The sequence below is a fragment of the Babylonia areolata genome, chromosome 2 (genome assembly GCF_041734735.1).
Source record: "Babylonia areolata isolate BAREFJ2019XMU chromosome 2, ASM4173473v1, whole genome shotgun sequence".
NCBI lineage: Eukaryota > Metazoa > Mollusca > Gastropoda > Neogastropoda > Buccinidae > Babylonia > Babylonia areolata.
In genome coordinates this window covers 34,165,514-34,188,013 of record NC_134877.1, presented here as the reverse complement: position 1 = coordinate 34,188,013, position 22,500 = coordinate 34,165,514, and the positions used below count along the sequence as shown (strand labels likewise).

Sequence of the window (22,500 nt, the reverse complement as noted above, 5' to 3'; positions counted from 1 at the left end):
CAAGCCTCGCTGGTTTACTTCAAGCTGTCTGCTTCATCCCTGAAGTCCTCACGTCCGTACAACTTCAAGAGTTCTCTCATCCACACAGGCGAGCGACTTGTTCCTCCAGTCCGTGTGTAACTAGTTTCAATGCGGATCTGGCTTAAGCCATCTGCTTCATCCATCCTATCGTGGCAGTCTTACACGTGGGATGTATTGGCTGGAAGGTTTTCTAAGATTACGGTTAGTGAAAACATTTGCCAGACAGGCCGCTCAGAAAGGTTTATTTTACCGTCAGGTGAGACGAGAGAAAGAGAGAGAGAGAGGCTTGCATAATACCAGTTAAACTAAGCTCTTCCCAGACACCTTATTCACGCTCACTGCTCTCCAACACCTCCCCCCCGTCTACAGCCTCACCTCCACGCAGGCCCACAGCACTACTCCTCTCCCCTCCCCAACGTCCCCACAAACACACACACGTACACACGCACACACAAACACACACACACACACACACACACACACACACCCAAAACTAAAATTCAACGATAACAAAAATGGCTTCAAGGTTGAAGATTCCGTGTGGATGCACTGAGAGGGACAGAGACATACGAAGAGAGAGAGAGAGAGAGAGAGAGAGAGACTTGGATAGGTTGTTTATCTTCTCCACTTCAGCTGAGCGTGTCGTTTGCGACAAACCAGAACCAAGGCACTGACAACACAATCTTCTTCAATTGAAACTCACCCGAGGAGAAAAAGGTACACACACACACACACTCTCTCTCTCTCTCTCTATCTCTACCTGCCTATCTATCTATCTATCTCTCTCTCTCACACACACACACACACACGCGCGCACTCTCTCTCTCTCTCTATCACGCACACACACACACACACACACACACACACACACACACACACACACACACCACAAACATATACAAATCACACGCATATTCAGTCGCACAAAAACACACAAAAACAGACACACATCCACTCATGCCCATACATTCACACACACACACACACACACACACACAAGAAAAAAGGAGCGCTCAAACACAAACGCACACAGGTATACACCTCACACACACACACACACACACACACACACACACACACACATACGCAAGGACGAGACACACAGAGAGAGAGAGAGAGAGAGAGAGAGAGCTCCTACCCAGAAATGGTAACCGTATTTGAACGTGCTTCCTGATATGTGCAGCAAATCACTGTTGCTACAAAAATTAGCGACCTACCCATCAGTATTGCATGGCACTCATGCCCGTTACACCATATCCGTGACAAAGCCGGGGATGAAAATTAATTGTTGTATCGATCAATCGTGTGTAGCCATTTCCATTCTGCCGTGTCCTTTGCCGTCCTGTTCCTCTCCATCTTCTTCTGTTCTGTCACAAGTACGTCTTCGTGTACTGAAGTCTTCTTGCATCCCTTCGCGTTCTACAGTCGAATGCGTGATACGTAGTTGTTGTATCGTACTGTTTTGTATTCTATTGTATTGTTACAATATCTTTGTGTGTGACATTTGGATGGTTGTGCCCAGGAAGGGCACATCGCCAAAGTGCAACGTCACTTTTTTTTTTTTTTTTTACCACGTTCTGCAGGTATATTTGTTTCAATGAGTGCATCCCCCCCCCTCCCCTTGAAGTTTGCCAGAGAGGTATGCTAATATGTGCGTATATTGAACCAGGGACCCTCGTTTCTTCGTCCGGCAAACTTTCATCATACATGTTCTGTCTTATTTCTTCATGTCGTTTAATGTTTTGTCATATCTGTCTGTATATTACGTGTTCTGTTTAATCTCTTTCTCTTCTTTTTTCTTTTTTTTTTCTAAAATGTTCTCTTTGTATCATACATGTTCTGTCCTATCTTTTTGTATCATACATGTTCTGTCCTATCTTTTGCACCAAACATGTTCTGCCTTTTGTATCATACATGTTCTGTCCTATCTTTTTGTATCATACATGTTCTGTTCTATCTTTTTGTATCATACATGTTCTGTCCTGTCTTTGTATCATACATGTTCTCTCCTGTTTTGTATCATACACGTTCTATCCTATCGTTCTTGTATCATACATGTTCTGTCCTATCTTTGTATCATACACGTTCTGTCTTTTTCTTTGCACAGTTAGTCAAGACAGACAAACAGAAAAACCAACGAAGTTACTCCCGGTTGCTCAAAATTCCCAACCCCTGCTCCACCCAATATTTTGAAAAAAAAAATGCTCAGTGATGAGCAAAGGTGGCATCGGTCCATATATATATATATATATATGTGTGTGTGTGTGTGTGTGTGTGTGTGTGTGTGTGTGTGTGTGTATACACAGAGAGAGAGAGAGAGACGTAGGTTATACTTAGGAACCCCCCAAAAAAACACTGATAAGAATTACGCGACCGTTCCAAAGAGGCGCCAGTGTCTTCACTGAAAGAATAAGAAACGACAACAACAACCAATTAGGTGACCGTTTCCAAAGAAGTGCCAGTAGCTCTCCTCTCAGTAGCTGTCCTGTAACTAAGACTCCCCGTGTCCTTCTCCTCGCAGGTGCTGTCGCTGGGAGCGGACGTGGTGCCCGAGTACAAGCTGCAGTCGCAGCGCATCCACCGCTGCACCCTGCTGCACTACTCGCCCTTCAAGGCGGTCTGGGACTGGATCATCCTGCTGCTGGTCATCTACACGGCTATCTTCACCCCTTACGCCGCCGCCTTCCTCCTCTCGGAGGAGAAGAAGCACAAGCCCAAGACGACGGTGGAGAGCCGCTACTCGGAGCCGCTGACCATCATCGACCTCATCGTGGACGTGATGTTCATCATCGACATCTTCATCAACTTCCGCACCACCTACGTCAACAAGAACGACGAGGTGGTGAGCCACCCAGGAAAGATCGCCGTGCACTACTTCAAGGGCTGGTTCTTGATAGACGTGGTGGCCGCCATCCCCTTCGACCTGCTTCTCTTCGGGTCCGAGACTGATGAGGTGAGTAGGACTGGAAGGAAGGTTGTGTGTGTGTGTGTGTGTGTGTGTGTGTGTGTGTGTGTCTGTCTGTCTTGTCTGTCTGTCCGTCTTCGTCGTGATATTTGTGAGATAATGTGGAAGGGGTCGGAGAAGAGAGGCAGAGGGACAAAAAAAAATGATTTTTTTTAAAGCGTGTACTACATCATCTCTGTCGTGTGCGTGCTTTTCGCTAATAAGTGTAAAAAGTTGTTTTGCAGAGTGTGGTTCGATTCTAATAGAAGAGAGAGGGGAGTTATGCAGGGGGGATATAGGATCAACTAATGATGCACTCACTCACTCTCTCCTCACATCAATAGCAGGGCCACATGGAGTGGTTTTTATAGAGTGTTTACTTTACAATACAGCACACAGTAAAAAGATCATCCTACACCTAAAGCAGCACCTATAAGCAGCACGGTAAAATTCACCCTAAACCTAAAGCAGCACACAGCCCAACAGGGATTTCCTTGTTCCTCACATCACTGATCAGTCAGTCACCCTGTGTCAGTCAGTTCTTCTGGGAGACAGCTAAGAACTGGCTGTGCTGACTGGTTTTATCCCTTCCCACAACATACTGTGTATACTAATGCAAGCTACTGAATGATCTGATTCGCTACAATTCAACCCACTTGTCTATACACATTCTATGATGACAAGTTCACCCATTTACGTCACAAAGAGATTGGGGAGACAGGACAATACAGCTCTCGGCCTGTTAGCCGGCTTGATCAAAGTTCGCATTAGCATAAATTCTCCCTAGCTTTCGTTCCGAAGACCCGCCATCTACCTCCGCCATGTTTGTGAACGGGGAGAAGGGGAACGACTTGAAAGACAGGCCGCCACACGGGATATACCAACATGCCGTGCTCGTCCGTTTCGAACACGGGGATGGTGGCAGACATCACGTAACTGCACGTATTCCTATAGCTGGGGCGGGTGACGCGGCGTCGCTGACCAAAGAGGGCCGACTAGGGAGTAGGGGTGAGGGAGGGTGAAAGGAGGGAGGGTGGCGCAGTGTCGGCACGACCTCAAAGACTGGACTTTGGATGGCGCGGGAAGGGAGATAAAAAGGAGGGGGGGGGGGGACGAAGGGATGGGGAGGGAAGGGGGACAGAGTGCAGGTGGTGGGGGGTGACACTACTGGCACACTATAACACCCACCCCCCCCCGGCTTTTGAATGCAATGTCCTCATTGCTGCTGACCACATGCTGACCACTGCCGTCATCAATTAATGCTAATGGGGAGATTAGTTCTCTAACCCAAAAATTAGCAAAAACATAAACATGTGAAAATGAAGACATTACAGGACAAAAGAAATCACCAAGAATACATTTCAAAATGATAAAGCTGTACAGGACACCATAACCCAGAAAAGCATACACAAAAAAAAATCAAACAGAGCCAGACAACGCAAAAATCAATAGAGTTCCAGCTGACACACATCAGCGACCTCAAATCCTGGAAAGAAGGAAAACAACAACACAGCATGACATACAGTTTTCCTCATTCAGATTATCCCCTAGCAGGCTGTAGCAACAACTCTAACCAATGCCGGATGGCTTGCACGACTCCTGTCCCTGGCTCTAACCCTACAGCTTGACCCTGACAGTTTCCCAACCCTGTCAGTCTGAGCTAGGACCATGGCACCTGCGCATGTCCCATGCACCCCAGGCTTCGGATGAGACCTGGTGCCATTCTCACACAAACCGGTTACCACCGGTCTGTGTGACCATCCTGGAGACCTGACTGCATCCTGGCAGTCTCCATTACCTGTGCCCTCCCTTGTGGCACATGTACTAGGAACACCTGGATCAGGTGGTATGGGCAGCAGCACCCATTCACCCTGGCAAGGATCATCCTCACAGTCAACCCTTGTCCTGACTGGAGTCTTTTCTTTCAGACTCGGATCCTGCCTCCTGAGACTATTGGGCAAGTCTCTCTGGTTCTCATTGTGGAAATCTCGGTACTTTTCCTTGGGGAGAACCTTACCCACCTTTGGGGAAATCCCATTTCCCACCACTGACTGACCTTTCCTACGTCTATTCCTTCTCTTCCTACCCAAGGCCCTTTTCCCTAACACAGCCCCATCTCTCTGACCGACTAAATCTGACATTAACCCCTGTATGGACCTAATACTCTCTTCTAACAGCAACAGTTTGTCACCCAATTGTGCTGTCTCTTCCCTGGCCTGTTGCTGTTGTTGGTCCTCCTCCAGCTCTCTCTGCAGTCTCAGGGCTTCATCCCTTGCCTGGATGAAGGTGGTGTGTGGCTCCCTCGTCACTACGCGGCGCAGCTCCCTTTTCAGCAGGAGGTTCCGGAGGCCATCGATGAAGTGGTCCCTCAGCATCTCAGCGGTGAGGGCCCCAGTCCTCTTCGTCCGGATGATCCTCCCCATGCTGCACAGAGCATGGGAGTAGTCCAAGGTGGACTCCTCTGGCAACTGCTTCCTGCTGAAAAATGTGGACAGCAGTGTGGTGACACGCCGCCCGTCGCCGAACACCCCCAGCAGAATGTTGATCACCTTCTCTGGGGTGTTGGTCTCCTCCAGGTCCCGCAGCATCAGCTCCCTGCGTGCGGTTCCCTGCAGATGGCTGTAGATGAAGTAGGCAGCCATCTCGTCTCCCATGGTGTACGCAGCCAGGACCCTCCTCCCTTCAGTGATGAAGTCCTCAGCCGACATCTTGCCTGGCTCACCAGTGAATACTGGCAGTGTGGGTGCTACGTACCACCCCATGGGAAACAACTGCGCCACTGTAGTTGGGGTTGTCATGTCTGGGCTGTTACTGGGCTGTGTTACCTGGCTGTGTGCTGCTTAAGTCCTACTAACTGCTTAACCTGCCTATTGTGTCAGTAAATCACTCTACCTGCCTATCCTGTCGGCGACGCCAAGTTGTAAAAAGTTGTTTTGCAGAGTGTGGTTCGATTCTAATAGAAGAGAGAGAGGGGAATTATGCAGGGGGGATATAGGATCAACTAATCATGCACTCACTCACTCTCTCCTCACATCAATAGCAGGGCCACATGGAGTGGTTTTTATAGAGTGTTTACTTTACAATACAGCACACAGTAAAAAGATCATCCTACACCTAAAGCAGCACCTATAAGCAGCACGGTAAAATTCACCCTAAACCTAAAGCAGCACACAGCCCAACAGGGATTTCCTTGTTCCTCACATCACTGATCAGTCAGTCACCCTGTGTCAGTCAGTTCTTCTGGGAGACAGCTAAGAAGTGGCTGTGCTGACTGGTTTTATCCCTTCCCACAACATACTGTGTATACTAATGCAAGCTACTGAATGATCTGATTCGCTACAATTCAACCCACTTGTCTATACACATTCTATGATGACAAGTTCACCCATTTACGTCACAAAGAGATTGGGGAGACAGGACAATACAGCTCTCGGCCTGTTAGCTGGCTTGATCAAAGTTCGCATTAGCATAAATTCTCCCTAGCTTTCGTTCCGAAGACCCGCCATCTACCTCCGCCATGTTTGTGAACGGGGAGAAGGGGAACGACTTGAAAGACAGGCCGCCACACGGGATATACCAACATGCCGTGCTCGTCCGTTTCGAACACGGGGATGGTGGCAGACATCACGTAACTGCACGTATTCCTATAGCTGGGGCGGGTGACGCGGCGTCGCTGACCAAAGAGGGCCGACTAGGGAGTAGGGGTGAGGGAGGGTGAAAGGAGGGAGGGTGGCGCAGTGTCGGCACGACCTCAAAGACTGGACTTTGGATGGCGCGGGAAGGGAGATAAAAAGGAGGGGGGGGGGGGAACGAAGGGATGGGGAGGGAAGGGGGACAGAGTGCAGGTGGTGGGGGGTGACACTACTGGCACACTATAACATAAGATTTTGCAATGAAAATGAAATAACGAATTTCCTATAATATCATGTGTTCTCACGTATGATACAAGAACGTGAAGTGGGTTGCAGTGGAATATCAGTGCAGATACCATTATAAAAATATGGGAGCAAAAAAAATAATGATAATAAAAACATCAAGCGGGGTGGCCGGGCGCGAGAAGGATGAAGAAAATGGTGAGTGGGAACGTCATGCAGGGGGGGTTGGGGGGGGGGGGGGGGGGGGGGGGGAGAGAGAAATTACCAACACGAAAACAAACAACAAAGCAACAAGGTAGAGTTTCAGGTTGCGAGACGTAGCTGTGCAGAGAAGGTAACCTTTCACCACTCTTCTCCCCGCTGCCAAAAGACAACTTCAGCACCGATATTAAAAAAAAATGTCATGCTCTATTCTTATTTTTACACGAAAAGTGGGAAAACGGTAGGTGAGAGAGAGAGAGAGAGAGAGAGAGAGAGAGAGAGAGAGAGAAGAAAGATGGATGGAGAGAGAGCAGAGGGAACCGATACAGAAGAGGAACAGACAGACAGACAGATAGGAAGATTTTGAGGGGGAAAAGAAAGTAAAAACAGAAACAAACAAAAAGAAAAAGAAAACCACTCTATCTTTGAACTGAGCATGGGTGCGTTAGAAAGAAAACAGCCCCTTGACTTTAAGGAGGAACCTTCGCAAACTGCCTTGGCCGCCACTGCGGTAAGGTCCTTTGAAGAGCGATCTGGGCGGGTTAGGGTTCGGACCTTCTTCTTGGGAGGGAAGTGTGTGATGAATAGGTCTCTTCATTACAGACGTTGCTCTGAAATGTGTGTGTGTGTGTGTGTGTGTGTGTGTGTGTGTGTGTGTGTGTGTGTGTGTGTGCGCGCGCGCGCGTGTGTGTGTGTGTGTGTGTGTGGATATGATAAAGGAATGTCGTTTGTGCGTATAACGTCTTCTTTGACACAGAAACGTTGCCACTTCAACTTTGCTGTACGTTTTCTTCAAGCTAAAGATCTCCTTTGAAATCTCTTTTTTTTTCTAACACACACGCGTGCGCGCGCACTCACACACTCACATACACAGACGAGTTGGGTTTAGCTTCATGTGCCCTTGTGGAAACTTCGGAATAAAAGCAAACATCACATTTTTTAAGTTTTGAGTTTTATTCATGCCAAAAAAAAGGAACATAAAAGATATTTGGTTTTGAAACCTTCTCTGGTTCCAACATTTCATGCTTTATGAAGAAACAGACTGATAATATCTTAAGCGGTCACTACCCAGCAAAGAGAACCGATTTAATGCAGATACGTAATCTCCACAACACCGCTGACGCTTCTGAGGTCGATAGAGAAGTCATGAAGCTTGTTTCTGTAGTGGGAGTGGATCATAAACCTAGGCACATACAAAGAGAAAAGACGATGAAAGCTACCACGTACTTTGTCTGCGACATGCCTTCAGCCTTTCGTGCAAATGTCTTTGAAAATCAGCTGACGAAGAACAGTATAGCAATGGCCAAATACAATTACAACACAACCACACTCTGGGTCATTGAGAATTGAGAGTGTACCATCCACAGTAACTGGGAAAGTTAATGGGTTTGTTGTTGTTGTTGTTGTTTTTATACAATTTTGAAACTTTTTTTTTAATATTCATTATCAGTTGTTTGAATTAAATACTTCTCAATAAAGTCCATCTAGCAGAATTTATTTCATTGTCCTTCTATTCATTTTCAGTTTTCATCTTTTATTCAGTCCTCCATCTATCCTGGTTCACCCTAACCACCTTACGGACACTCCTCTCCTACCTAATTTATTTGACCATTTATCCTTTTCTGTTTATTCATTCATTCATTCATTTGTTTGTGTTCCTTGGTTCGTTTGTTTCTTTCTTTACTTATTTGTTTATTCATTATTTTGTTTTGATTTTATAATGACTGAAATGTGATAATCAATACTTCAACTTCGATTTTTAGTACATATTTTAAAAATTCGGTTCGTGTTTACATAACTCACTGCCAAGAGGCAGAAAAACGGAATGACCAACAGACAGGCAGAACAGAGCCCTCCAAAAGTATTTCAAGGGAAACAGCATTCCGTGTTCTCCGCCTTGTTTCTCTTTTAACCGGAGTGTTTCTGTGCTTTGTTACCTGTGCCAGCGAATTCGGTTTGTACACCTGTTGTCTGCCGCAAATGCGTTTTTTGTTGTGCGTGCGCTGAGGGTTTTGTTGGGAGGGAGAGACAGAATGTTTTCTTTCTTGCTCAACTTTGCTGAAAGAGGGAGGTGCTTCTGGAAGCTGTTTCTTCCTTCATAAAAAGTTCCTACAAGAAACACGTTTCATTACAGAAGAAGAAAGGAAAAAAAGTTAACTGCTTCCGTACACGCACTTAACGTCTTTAGCTTGTCCTATTTGTCTGTCGCTTACATCTGAACATCTGCACAACTGACGTTTTTGTTGTCCATCTTTCCTAAGGGAACCGATACATTTCCTCACGAAAGCCAGGGATTAAAAAATGCTGCTGTTGTTGTTAGTGGTGGTGTTGCTTTTAATGTATTTACTTGTGAGTATCAACGTAAATGTGCTACATTCACATCAAAAGAAGAAGCGTGATTGTGCGTCATTAGTTGAACTTGGAAATGTAAAGAATTACAGTCTGCTGTCTCATACACAGAAAGAACGAATGTGGAAAACAAAAGTGTGATGAATGCTGTGAATCCCTGAAGCTTTGACATAGATTTTTGACGTTACTTTGTCTCTGACTCAAACTCCACGTGAAGCATAAACACGAGTGTTGTCAGTCTCCTTCCTTTACTTCAGCTTCCAACAATAAACACCGGGAGCGCGGATAAAAGCGACAGCTACACAGAAGCACATTGAAGAACAAACGAATGCGGTAGCTATTGCTTTGTAAATGTAATACAAAGGCACGCAAATACACTGTGTGGCTGCCCTTCGCTTTACATCAGCGTGCGCATGGGTAAATAAGAGGTAGAGAGATCGTGTTTCTGGGTTTGTTTTTCTGTACCTGTTTTCTGTCTGTGTGCAAGCGGAAAGGAAACGCCGAGCAACCATAACTTGAAGTTGTCTGCCCTCCTCTTATTTTAAAGAGCAAGAGTTATTGCACTTGCTTGTTGTTTACTGTTAATAACTCTTTGCCTCGTTTAGCTTTTTCATCCATAACAGTGGCACAGCTGGCCTTGAAGTCCGCTTTCTTGCAGTTTCCTTCTTTTTTTATATATATACTTTATTTAGTTCTCCTGGTTAGTAAAATGAGATCACAGTTTAGACCTCCTTCCGGCTGTCATTTGAACGTACAGATTTCCTCAATAACTCAATAATTGTCTCTGTCAAATTTCTTGTCTTTTGCCTATGGTCAAGAATAGTTTCCAGTTCAAAGTGCACGTGTGTAGACTCAATTTACATTAAACGTTTGTTTCACACGAATTTTCGTTTATCGATTGCCACCATTCACCTCTTTGATTCCTGAAATATTTCCTTGTATTTTCCCATGCGCCGCGATTGGCTTACAATTTTCAGTGAACTGGAACTCATGGTCATGCATCGACTCAGGCGAAGCAGGGACAGACGAGTACATGGAACTGCTTGGTGCATGCTCTTTGACGTGGGGAGCGTCACCAGGACGTACTGATTTGTCACCAGATCGTACTGATTCATTCATCAACGACTAAGTAAAGTGGTGATCGAAGGTAGATGCAGTTGTTTTTTGTTGTTGTTGGTTGTTTTTTTTTACCTCGTGCTTTGAGCCGATTCATCGAATAAAGATATTTTTTCATCGGAAAAATGACCAACTCAAACATAACTGATAATGCGTGTTGTCAGAGTCTATTTGTCATGGTGCTTCTTCGTGTGCGAACTGCTGATTTATTTGGAACGTGTAAAACTAAAGATTGGATACACTGATCATATTACAAATGGTCAAAAAGTGCGCCAAAACATCAAGCAACACATTGGACCATATGAAGATCAACTGACATCATTTTTTAAAAAAGGAAACAACTATGTTTCTATGGAAACGTAACAAGATCCAATAGCCTTGCCGAAACAATCTATTAAAAAGATTGAATGAAACTACATGTGTATGACCACGTAACAAAATCCAAAAGCCTTGCCGAAACGATCTACCAAGGGACAGATGAAGGAGGGAGACAGATGGGAAGAGAGAAAAAGTGATGGACTGACAACATTGCAGAACAGACAGGAAAACCACTGGCAGAGTCCCAGGCTTTCAGACAGACCTGAAAGGATCTGGTGAACAGTTCTTCTTTGAGGCGTCCCAGTGACTCTTCATAGAGTTGAAGAAGAAGAAGAAGGAGGAGGAGGAGGAGGAGAGGAAGAAGAAAATTCTATCGAAAAAAAAACACCACGTTTGTCATCATTTGAAGTTAAACACTTTTCGTCGTTGCGTGGAAGGCAATCGGTGTGATAGCGACTTAAGCGCGGAGGTCTGGATTGGGCGTTTCACTCACCAAGTGGGGAAATAGCTCACCAAGGGATGCATGTCGGAGAAAGGGCAAGCCAAAGTTTCAGAACTTATGAACGGTCCACTGGGGATTTGCTCCAGCTGTTTCACGGAAACGAAACCCCGGTTGCTGTTTTATTGTGTAACAATAACTGTAATCCTCATATGGAGTGATGGCCTAGAGGTAACGCGTCCGCCAAGGAAGCGAGAGAATCTGAGTGCGCTGGTTCCAATCACGGCTAAGCCGCCGATATTTTCTCCCCCTCCACCAGACCTTCAGTGGTGGTCTGGACGCTAGTCATTCGGATAAGATGATAAACCAAGGTCCCGTGTGCAGCATGCACAGCGCACGTAAAAGAACCCACAGCAACAAAAGGGTTGTTCCTGGCAAAATTCTGTAGAAAAATCCACTTCGATAGGAAAAACAAATGAAACTGCACGCAGGAAAAAATACAAAAAATGGGTGGCGCTGTAGTATAGCGACGCGCTCTCCCTGGGGATAGCAGCCCGAATTTCACACAGAGAAATCTGTTGTGATAGAAAGAAATACAAAATATCGTCATGGCTTTGCCTGTCTATTTGTCCTGTCTGGAGGGGAAGTGAGTGGTGGGTTTGAATGGATGGTTTTCTTCCGCCTTAGTGCAGGTTTCGATCATAACTGTTCAAAAGGAATGTCAGTCTCTGTCTCTGTCTCTTTCTGTCTCTATATGTCTCACTCACTCAATCACTCACCCTCTCTCTCTCTCTCTCTATCACACACACACACACACACACACACACGCACACACACACACACACACACACACACACACACACACACACGCACGCACGCACACACACACACACACACACACACACACACACACACAGCATCCACAGTAATCAACACTTACTGATCCCATGGCGAGCAACAGAGGTACCGTTGCCAGGAACATCTCCGAAATGTCGGATCCCAAAGGTTGCTGGATGTCTGAAACTTCCAGGGTTTTACTACACCTCTAGGAAAACTGCCGCCTCCTACTCCCGTTCTCGCCCCGCCATTGCATTAACGATATTCTTGTAGTTTGGACAGTAAGACCCAGAGAATCTATACAGCCAAGGAAGGGTCTTTGGTAAGACGCTCAACAACACGGTGCACATTGATAGAGGTTCCACAAAACGAGAGCAAACTGAAAGAGAGAGAGAGAGACGCTTGCTGTGTGTGTGTGTGGGGGGGTGGGGGTGGGGGGGGGGGGGGGGTATGTTTGCGTGTGCATTTGCGTTTTATGTGTACGGACGGATGGACAGACAGAGACTCTGAAAGCCCAAAGCCAACAAACCAAACATCTTGATCTGCCGTCTCAACTCCCAAATGCACCGGGTGAAGAAAAAAAAAAAACAGTGACATAGTGCGCAGAATTTTGCAGCAGTTGTGAAATTTCTTGGCATCCTGACAGAAACCCCTCTATTTACATTTTGATGATCCATTGCGTTCTACATTTTGCATCACATTTATAAGGCTTGATTTTGTTTTTTCCTTAAAATGGAAATAACAGATATTGAAGATTCGTTTTTACATTCATTTCTTTGGGTTGGTGGGAGGTGTGTGTGGGAGGGGGTACGGTGTCATTTGAAAGTGGAGACTACACAGATTTGTTCTGAAATGTGTTGAGACAACTGGTCCATGCAGGCATGGATGAACCTGAACAGTTTGCTGTTTACAGTTCATACGGTTTGCTGATGCGAATGCTTTTTTTCTTTTTCTTTTTTTTTTTTTTTTTTTTCGTAATGACAACAAACATGCCTTTTGGCTTATTTTTAGTCCTGACATGCCTCCAGGGCCGATTGAGCGGAATCCAAACTGCTTCAAACCATGTGGAACTCTTTTCCCCAGAAGAGGAGAAAATGCCAGATGCGTGCGCATTGCATTATGTTGTCAATCGGCATCAAGAAAAAAAAAATAACGGAAATGGTTCACATTCACCTGATGAGGAGAACAGTACTGGTTCTCGTTATGATCACGAGAGAGAGAGAGAGAGAGAGAGAGAGAGAGAGAGAGAGAGGCACACACACACACACACACACACACACACACTAGACAGACAGAGATGCAGAGAGGTGAGTTGTGTTGTGCTTTTTTTGGCATCTGTGTGAATGTTCACATCACTTTCCCATGCTGTCGACATAGGATAGAGAGGTCACTTATCACATTGTATTACGTAATGTGATGAATACTCTGTAGGGTGTGGCTGTCAGGCTGATCAGCATTCGACAGATATAGACAGACCGACCGACCGACAGACAGACAGGTACAAACAAACCAAGACAGACACTCGGAGAAAGTTTACTCGTGATTGGGGAACAAGCTGAGCAGGAAGGCGAATAGCGTGGAGAGAGAGAGAGAGAGGCAGACAGACAGAGACAGACAGTCAGAGACAAAGGCAAAGACAGACAGGCAGACACAGACAGGGACACAGACAGACAGACAGAGACACGGGTGGAGACAAGAGAGATACAGACACACAGAGTAAGACAGACAGAGAGACAGACAGACAGACAGAGGAACAGAGAGACAGAGGGGGGGGGGGGGGGGGGGGAGACGGGCGAGGACAGCGCACCTCGCACACAAACCAAACATAAAAGAAATGGCACCACCGCGCCACTCCTTTTTTTTTCTCTTTTTTTTTTTAAACCTATTACACGGATTCGAAACCAAACCTGAAATCCTGCCCGTCATATCCCCGAATGCCTGACTGTTAGTGGAATGGCGGGCGGGCGGCGGTAGCGAGCGAGACAGAGTGGTTTCATGGCGAAGGCTGACACCGATGATGAACGGGCTGTCATTTGCCCCCTGTTTCTCCTCACTGCCCCTTTCCACCACCACCGCAAACATCCCGCTTTCTCCAGATTAGCCTCTGCCGTTCTTAAACATACACAGGGAACTTGAGAACTGCAGAAAAGGAGTGGAGAGAAAAGAAAAATCGATGATGCTGATGATGATGATGCCGTTTTCTCATTATCGTTTGCATTTGATGATAATTTTGATGATGGCTATGACGAAGATTGACGTGTTACTGTTGTTCTTATTATCACCGTCATCATTAACTTCATCATCATCATCATCGTCGTGGGTTTTTTTGTCATATAATAATTTATATTGCTCGTGTTATTGATGATGAAGATGATGGTACGACAATCACTGCTGCTGCTGCTGCTCTTGTAGTATCTGCCGCAGCGAATACTACTGCTAATATCACTACTATTACTGTTTCTTCTACTTTTGCTGCTATTCAACAAAGAAATAAACTGACAAGTAACTAAAAAAAAAATATAAAAACGAAAGAAAATTCGTCATCATCAATAGCATTGCATTCATCCTCACCGATATCGTCATGACGATGATAACAATGCAGTTGAAGCGTTATCGCGTTTAAGACACTTTGGGGAGAAATCATGCATGCTGCTGTACAAAGATATGAATAAACGCAATGAAATATGTTTCGAGGGGGGAAATCTGGATGACAATAATGACGACGACTCCCTCCATGATGATGTGTACGTGCTGTGAGTTCGCGTGTGTTTGTAATGTATGTGCTCATAAGTATGTATGTATGCATGTATATACGCATGTGTGTGTGTGTGTGTGTCTGTGTCTGTGTCTGTGTGTGCTCTGACACACACTTGGTTTCAGATAGATTTATTGTCGTACTTCACGTTACAGTTTATATGATCGTTCGTAACTCTCTGCATCTATCCCCAACATCTCTCTCTCTCTCTCTCTCTCTCTCTCTCTCTCTCTCTCTCTCTCTCTTCTCTCTCTCTCTCTCTCTCTCTCTCTCTCTCTCTCTCTCTCTCTCCATATCTTTATCTATCAACCTATCTGTCTCTTTCTCTCCCTGTCCAACTCGCACTATTCCCTTCGTCACCTTTTCAAAGTTAGGGAACTGTTCATTCAGACTCCTGCGCTTGGAGTGAACACCATCCGTTGAATAAAATAAATAAATAAATAAAGCTTCGAAACAAACCTTCCATAAAAGAATATTGTGTGACTTTTGATAAAGAGACAATGAGAAAATTTGGACTTTGTGTGAATATAAATGTGATACCGATGACTAGTATAAATGATCCCTTTTCACTGAAGGGATACAGTATGTATGGGTTCTCATTGTATGAACTCTAGTATTATAATCGTGAAAATATATTTTTGTTATTTTTGTTGATGATGATGATGTTCAAAATGGCCAGTGCATAAACCATATTTCCGCTGTCTTCTTCAACAGACGACCACGCTGATTGGTCTCCTGAAAACTGCACGACTCCTGCGATTGGTGCGCGTGGCCCGGAAGCTGGACCGCTACTCCGAGTACGGCGCCGCCGTGCTGTTACTACTCATGGCGACCTTTGCCCTCATCGCTCATTGGCTGGCCTGCATCTGGTACGCCATCGGCAACATGGAGCGGAACATGGCGCACGACGGTCAGCCCAGGATCGGGTGGCTGGACGAGCTGGCCAAACAGACTAAACAGTTCTACAACATTTCCGACGAGAACAGTGGGCCGACCATCAAGTCGAAGTATGTGACTGCTCTGTACTTCACCTTCAGTAGCTTGACCAGCGTGGGGTTTGGCAACGTGTCTCCCAACACCAACTCGGAGAAGATCTTCTCCATCCTCATCATGTTGATAGGATGTGAGTATTGTTGGAGAAGGGGGGGGGGGGGGGAGAGGCTGATGTGCTGTAGGAATTGTGAGTGATGAGGTGTGTGTGTGTGTGTGTGTGTGTGTGTGTGTGTGTGTGTGTGTGTGTGTGTGTGTGAAGTATGATTGTAGGAGATGCGAAGATGGTTGCAGGGTGCGGGCATGGGATTGAGGAATGCTTGACAACATGTCGATTTCACTGGAAGGATATCAAATTGACTTGAAATGAGTTGGATCGATGGGGTATGAACATTACCAGTTATATCTTGGATTAAATCTACACTCATTCTGATACACTGGTATTGATATTGATTTCTGACTACATTTTTTTCCAAAGCAGAATCGTGTGTCACAGCGTGAGTTATGTCACTGAAGATGTTGCTTCAGCAGACTATTGTTAGCATCTTTTACCAAAAGAAAAAAGTCCTGTCCTCAACTTGCGAGACGAGAACCGAACGATAAAAAACAACGCGAACTAAAACAGAGTATAATGTGACGCGTTTCGAAGCATTCTACACCCTTCACACAACACAGAAGAAGAAAAAAACGAAGACTGGGGGCATTGGAGAAAATCGCATTTAGGTGGAGCAGACATTTCAAACTTGACTTTCGTACTTAATGGAATTTGTAGATGGTTGAAAGGGAGGCACGGTACAGCTCAAATCGAATCAGTCTCTCACTTGTCCTCTCCAATTGTCGCATGTGCGTCTGGACGTGGAAGCCCCCTGCTGATGGTGACAGCAGGGTGACAGACGAAAGAAGAGAGTCGGTGAACAAGAAGAAAAGACGGGTGTCTGGTTTGCTCAGTTGGAAGGGTGCCGAGGTGGCATTCACAAGGACGGTTGTGAGTTCAAATCACGGACACCCAAGAGAAGAAAAAGGCGTTCTCGCCGTCCATCTTAATGTGTTGTCATTCTGGTGTTGTGGGTGTGGTGATAAATAGACCCCCCCCACCCCCCCGCCCCCTTCACTGACTTTCCTGGGGTGGTTATCCCCGTTTTTTTGTCGCATCACCGAAAGTGGGTGTCGACTTGCAACCCGAATGGGACTGAACCGAAATCTAACTAAGAAGACACGAGTTCTACCATAGCTTCGGTAGTCGAGCGCCCGGCTGACTCCTGCATTGTTTGAGTTCGATTACCAGCGTCAGATAGGACACCCTCGCTTCTACATCCTTAATGTGGTGTGTATTGTCAGTGTAGCGATAGATAGGTCCCCTACCTAAGCTGTCCTGGGATTTGTCATATCCCCGCCAGTTAGATAATCCGATGTGGTTGTTGACCCGAACTTAACCATAAAACAATCAAACAAAATACCATCTAGCTTTTCCTCTTTTTTAGCGGTCGTGGCCTGCTGCTTCCACGTTCATTCGGATGCACGAGTGGGCTTTTCAGTGCGTGACCGGTTTTACCCCTCCATGCAGGCAGCCATACCCCGTTTTCGGTTTTGAACCTGTCCCGCCCCAAATGTGCTGTCGTTCTGTAGGCATCAGTTGCAGTGCATCCTCTCCCAGGGTCCACAAATCCCCGTCGGCCATTTCACATGAGATTAGTGTTAGATTTGACTTTAACTTACCTCACTTGGGATGATCCTCCTCCATATTATCCGAGTTCGGGGCTTCGACGTTAAACTTGATTGTAACTAACAGAAAGGTTCGTCAGACCCGGCATTGTTCGACCCAAACAAGAACAAACTAACCTTTAGGGCAAGTGCCAATAGGTCGTTGACCTTAAAACATGGGTAACAAGAAGATAAATGACAATTGCACTCTTGGTGTTTTTGTTGGTTGGGGTAGTTGTTCGGGTCGAACGAATCATTCACTGTTTCTTCCCATTGCAACATCTTCACAGGACCCAAACTGAATAGTAAACATACCTGCTAAACCACAATCATCCCGATAGACAGGCAGACTTTCAGACAAATAGACGGTAGATAGATGGATAGGCAGACGAATGGGTGGCTGCACGAATGGATGAATTAACTGATGGATGGATGGAGTAAATACATGGACGATCTTCCTCGAATTTGAAGACATAATGGTTTGCGTGACGCTATGGAGAAGTGCTAACACGGACGACATTTCAAAGAACGCATACAACCGCTTTTGTTCGGGAAGAGTGTACGACGTGGTAACATCATGGACAAGACGAGAACAGGTTGAAAGTTCGACAGATACGAAAGTATCACTGTCAGCTGTTTTGATAATGGTGTCATGCTGAAGAGACATGGCCAAGACTTTGAAGCTGTGCGTTCATATTCAATCACAACGTTACAGTTTTCCAAAAGATCGGTTTTAAACTGTGATCGAATATGTAATTTGACCAACTGTTACTGATTACACAACGACTAACTGCAACAATTCAATTGATATTTGAATTCATAATTAATCACAAAATTAAATAACCCCCAAAATAAAAGATTACCACAGGAAGTTGGATTCTTAATTCCCGAAAGTATGCGATGATCTAAATTGCAAACAGAAAACCGTAGGTTCCGTAGGAGCTTTAAATGTTTGATGCGCTCGTACAAAACTACATAATATTCAAGATGAGAACAACAAGTTGATTTCTTAAGACCAGATAGCATGTAGCGATCCCAGATGCCAGTAAATAACCATGTGTTCTGCATGGGCTTCCAATTTTGGCTGAGAGCTTGCGTCTAAGCAATCGTAGAACTGCCATAACATCGCGTCTAATAGAGCTCCAAACCTATTTCAGTTTCGTACCCAGCAGGAGTTCCAGGAATTCGCATGTGAGAGAATTGTTTTCGAATACTTTGCACATGGTGCATGGCATTTCGTTTATTCTTCACTTTTGGCATGTGCCGATGAGAGTGACGAGATTCAGAGTTTTTCCACTCTGTGAACTCCAGTGGGGCTGTTGTTATTGTTCTTTAGCATCTGGCGGGTGTTTTACTGCAAACATGTCAGTCATGCTAACGAGTCATAGGTGAAGACTTTTATGAGGAAGCGTAGCATCTGACCAGCAACTCCCCCATCAGTCATGTTGATAATTGCCAAAGCGACCACAGAAAGTCATTTCGGAGCTATAGTGAATGCCCAAATTTTGGGGTGCCACACTTATAACCTTCCCAGCTTCCATGCAAGATAAATGAGCCTCATGAGACAAATGAACCTCGTTTCTCCAGGAGTTGTAGGGTGGGGTGTAGGGATTACAATTCGTGTTTTTTGTAAGCTCGTACAAAATGTTTCGATGCCTGAGAATTTGAAGTCGTTTTATGTATGCTGAATTTTCAGTTCATTTTATTCATGGAGTTGTTTTATGCGCTGGGATTAATGATATATCGGGGGACAAGTTACATTTGGGTGGGTAATATGTCCGATGGAGATACTCATCCCAGGAGACTGAGGGAAGGGGCCTGTCCAACTTAATACTGACACACCAGAACGACTGCATATTGAGGTGGTCAGCGAGAAAGCCATTTTGAGACTTTAGAACGGAAGGTTATGGAAAGGAGGGTGGGGGAGGGGGTGTAGGGGATCGTGGGTTGGGCGTGACGACCGGTATTCGAACCCAACAACCTATAAATGCCAGTTTTACGCTTTATCAGCTGAATAATGCAAGCACCCGGCCCGGGGCTAATCGAAACTTTCTGGTTGTCAATTATTACAGAGCTAATGCGTGTTCTTGGTGAAGGTTTATACTTGGTATGTGTTTGTATGTTGTTGTTGTTTTTGTTTTGTTTTTGTTTTTGTTTTTTTTGTTTGTTTTTCATTGTTGTTTTTTTGTTTTGTGTTTGTTTGTTTGTTGTTGTTGTTGTTTTTCGCTTGTTTATATATATATATATATATATATATATATATATATATATATATATATATATATATATATATATATATAGTTGTGTTTTTTTCTCTGTTTTTATAATAGTAAATGGGGACAGGATCTCTTCAGAGATTTTAGGTACTATGAAGTTCTATATGTAAAAAAAAATGACGTTTATAAAAATAAACTATTAAAAAGACGTACCAGTGCAACTTCAAAGACCACCGCTGCCTATCATCATGTAGCATGATCGAGCGATCTAAGGCACTGGTTTAAGGCTCCAGTCTCGTCGGAGGCGTTGGTTGGGAATCCCACTGCTGCCACTTTTTTTTTCTAAGCGCGTTGGGTTATGCTGCTAGTCAGGCATCTGCCCAAGCAGATAATTTATTATAGATTTATCCGAACGTTGTGCCGCCTCCTTCAGAAGATGAAACTGAAAACTAGGATTTTGTCGAACGCTGTGACGCCTCCTTGAGAAACCGAAAGTGAAAACTGTCATGATGTTCCAGCCCTGATGTACGCCAGCATCTTCGGTAACGTGAGCGCCATCATCCAGCGGCTGTACTCTGGCACTATGCGATACCACACGCAGATGCTGCGGATCAAGGAGTTCATCCGCTTCCACCAGATCCCCAACCCCCTGAGGCAGCGCTTGGAGGAATACTTCCAGCACGCCTGGTCCTACACCAACGGCATCGACATGAACATGGTGAGTGGTTGTTGGTGTTGTTGTTGTTGGTGGTGGTGGTTGGTTTTGGTGTTGTTGTTGGTGGTGGTGGTTGATGTTGTTTTTGTTGTTGTTGGTGGTGGTGGTGGTGGTTGGTGTTGTTGATTTGTTGGTGTGGAGGTGGCAGTGTTGTTGAAGTGATGCAAGTTTGTTGATGGTGTGATGGTGGTGGTGATGGCAGTGATGGAGACAGTAATGTTCTTGGTAGGGGTGTGGTGGTGATGTGATGGTGGTGATGGTGGCGGTGGTAGTGGTAATGTTGTGTTGGTGCTGTAAGTGGGTTGACGGTGCGAAGGTGGTGGTGATGGCTGTGCTGGTGACAGTAATGTTCTTAGCAGTAATGTTCTTGGTAGTGGCGGTGGTGATGCGATGGTGTTGGTGGTGATGATGGCGGTGGCGTGGTGTTGTTGTTGGTGGTGGTGGTGGTGGGGGGGTGGTAGTAGTAGTGTTGTTGGTGGTAGTGGTAATGTTGTTGTTCATGATGGTACTGAAAATGTTAGAGGTGTTGTGGTGGTAGTGTGATATCAGGTGGTGGTGGTAGTGCTGGTGTTGATGGTGATGGTGGTGGTGAAGTTTACTGGTGCTGGTGTTGTTGTTGTGTTGGTGGTGGTATTGGTGATGCTGTTGGTGGTGGTGGTTGTGTGATGGTGGAAGTTGAAAGAGATAGACGGATACTGATAATATATTCAATTTTGTCCATGTCACCCCCGGAAGGGGTGGTGTAAATAAACATTACCAAGGTATGAACTTAATGAAGACAAAGTAATTACCATTAGCATTCTGATTCAGGATTTTAAAACAAAAATACTCAGTTGCATTTTGCCCATCTAAGTTAAAACCTTTATGTAAGAAAATCACTGATTGCTTTACAACGAATTCCTTAGTAGGTTGTATTAACATTTTAGTAATGGAGAGAGACACAAGTAGAGAGGGGAACTGAGACTCAGACTCAGATGGTTTAACCGTACTTGGGTCACAGGCCTATAAACAGCCAAACATTGATAAATAAATAAATGTATATAAGGGAGGCTGGGATAGGGGTATGGACAAGGAATCCAGATGAAAACAGATACATAAACAGATTAACCCTTTCACCGCCAAGCTCGCATTTATGCGCAGGCGTGGTAGAGGACCAATGTCACTGAAAGGTGACCATTCATTGGTCTGTTATCCATGAACCTACTGCTCTTAATGTTCGGTGGTATGATTGGCCATAGTTTCTATACATCGCAGGGGGGATCCCCAGCTATTCTAGTCATTGTCTTTTCTGTGTTTATAGCACAAGGGAATTCTGTACTCAAAATTGACTGGCGGTGAAATGGTTAAAGAATACAATTTTATCCATGCTACCAAAATTCCACAATTTACGCATGATTTCGACCACCCTGCTTTTTGTTTTTGCCCACAACTGAGAGAGAGAGAGAGAGAGAGAGAGAGAGAGAGAGAGAGAGAGAGAGAGAGAGAGAGAGGAGCGATGTGTTTTGTTGTTGGTGGTTATTAGTTGTCATGACGGTGTTGTTGTGGGGTTTTTCTGGTTCTTGTTAGTTGTTGTTGATATTTGTATCATACCTAATAGTTATGGTTGATGTAACGGTGCTGGTGTATTTTTATTTGTTTTTGGGGTTTTTTTTTTTGTATTGTTTGTTCGGACAATGCAGTATTATCCAAAAACAATTGTGTCCCTCTTGGGAAGGAGACCACAACTGTAATACAAGCAATGCGACACAATGCAATATGAGGGCGCTTTTCGAAGGGACATTATATTTGTTTGTTCATTGATTATATCTCATGACCACAACCAAAACTATCCAGCGGACAATAGCGCCAGGAAATTCCCAGTTTTCTTCCCTGTGTCCTTTTCAACAGCATCCGCTCACTGCTCGAAACGCATTGAGAACGCCATCGTTGAAAGTGTGTTATTAAGTCTTGTTCGTCTCTGTTATCATTTTCATCATCACCCTAGTTGTCATCGGCAGTGTTATAGTTGGTAGTCATCGTCATC

General features: G+C 45.0%; 1 protein-coding gene across 1 annotated transcript in view; it reads left to right on the top strand.

Annotated features, from left to right (window-relative positions):
• Positions 1 to 22,500, top strand: part of LOC143277311 (voltage-gated inwardly rectifying potassium channel KCNH6-like) — a 329,128-nt gene that overhangs the window by 265,416 nt on the left and 41,212 nt on the right. Inside the window, 3 exon segments of the mRNA XM_076582096.1 lie at positions 2,543 to 2,974; positions 15,570 to 15,978; positions 20,281 to 20,480. Coding sequence (XP_076438211.1) covers positions 2,543 to 2,974; positions 15,570 to 15,978; positions 20,281 to 20,480 — 1,041 coding nt within the window.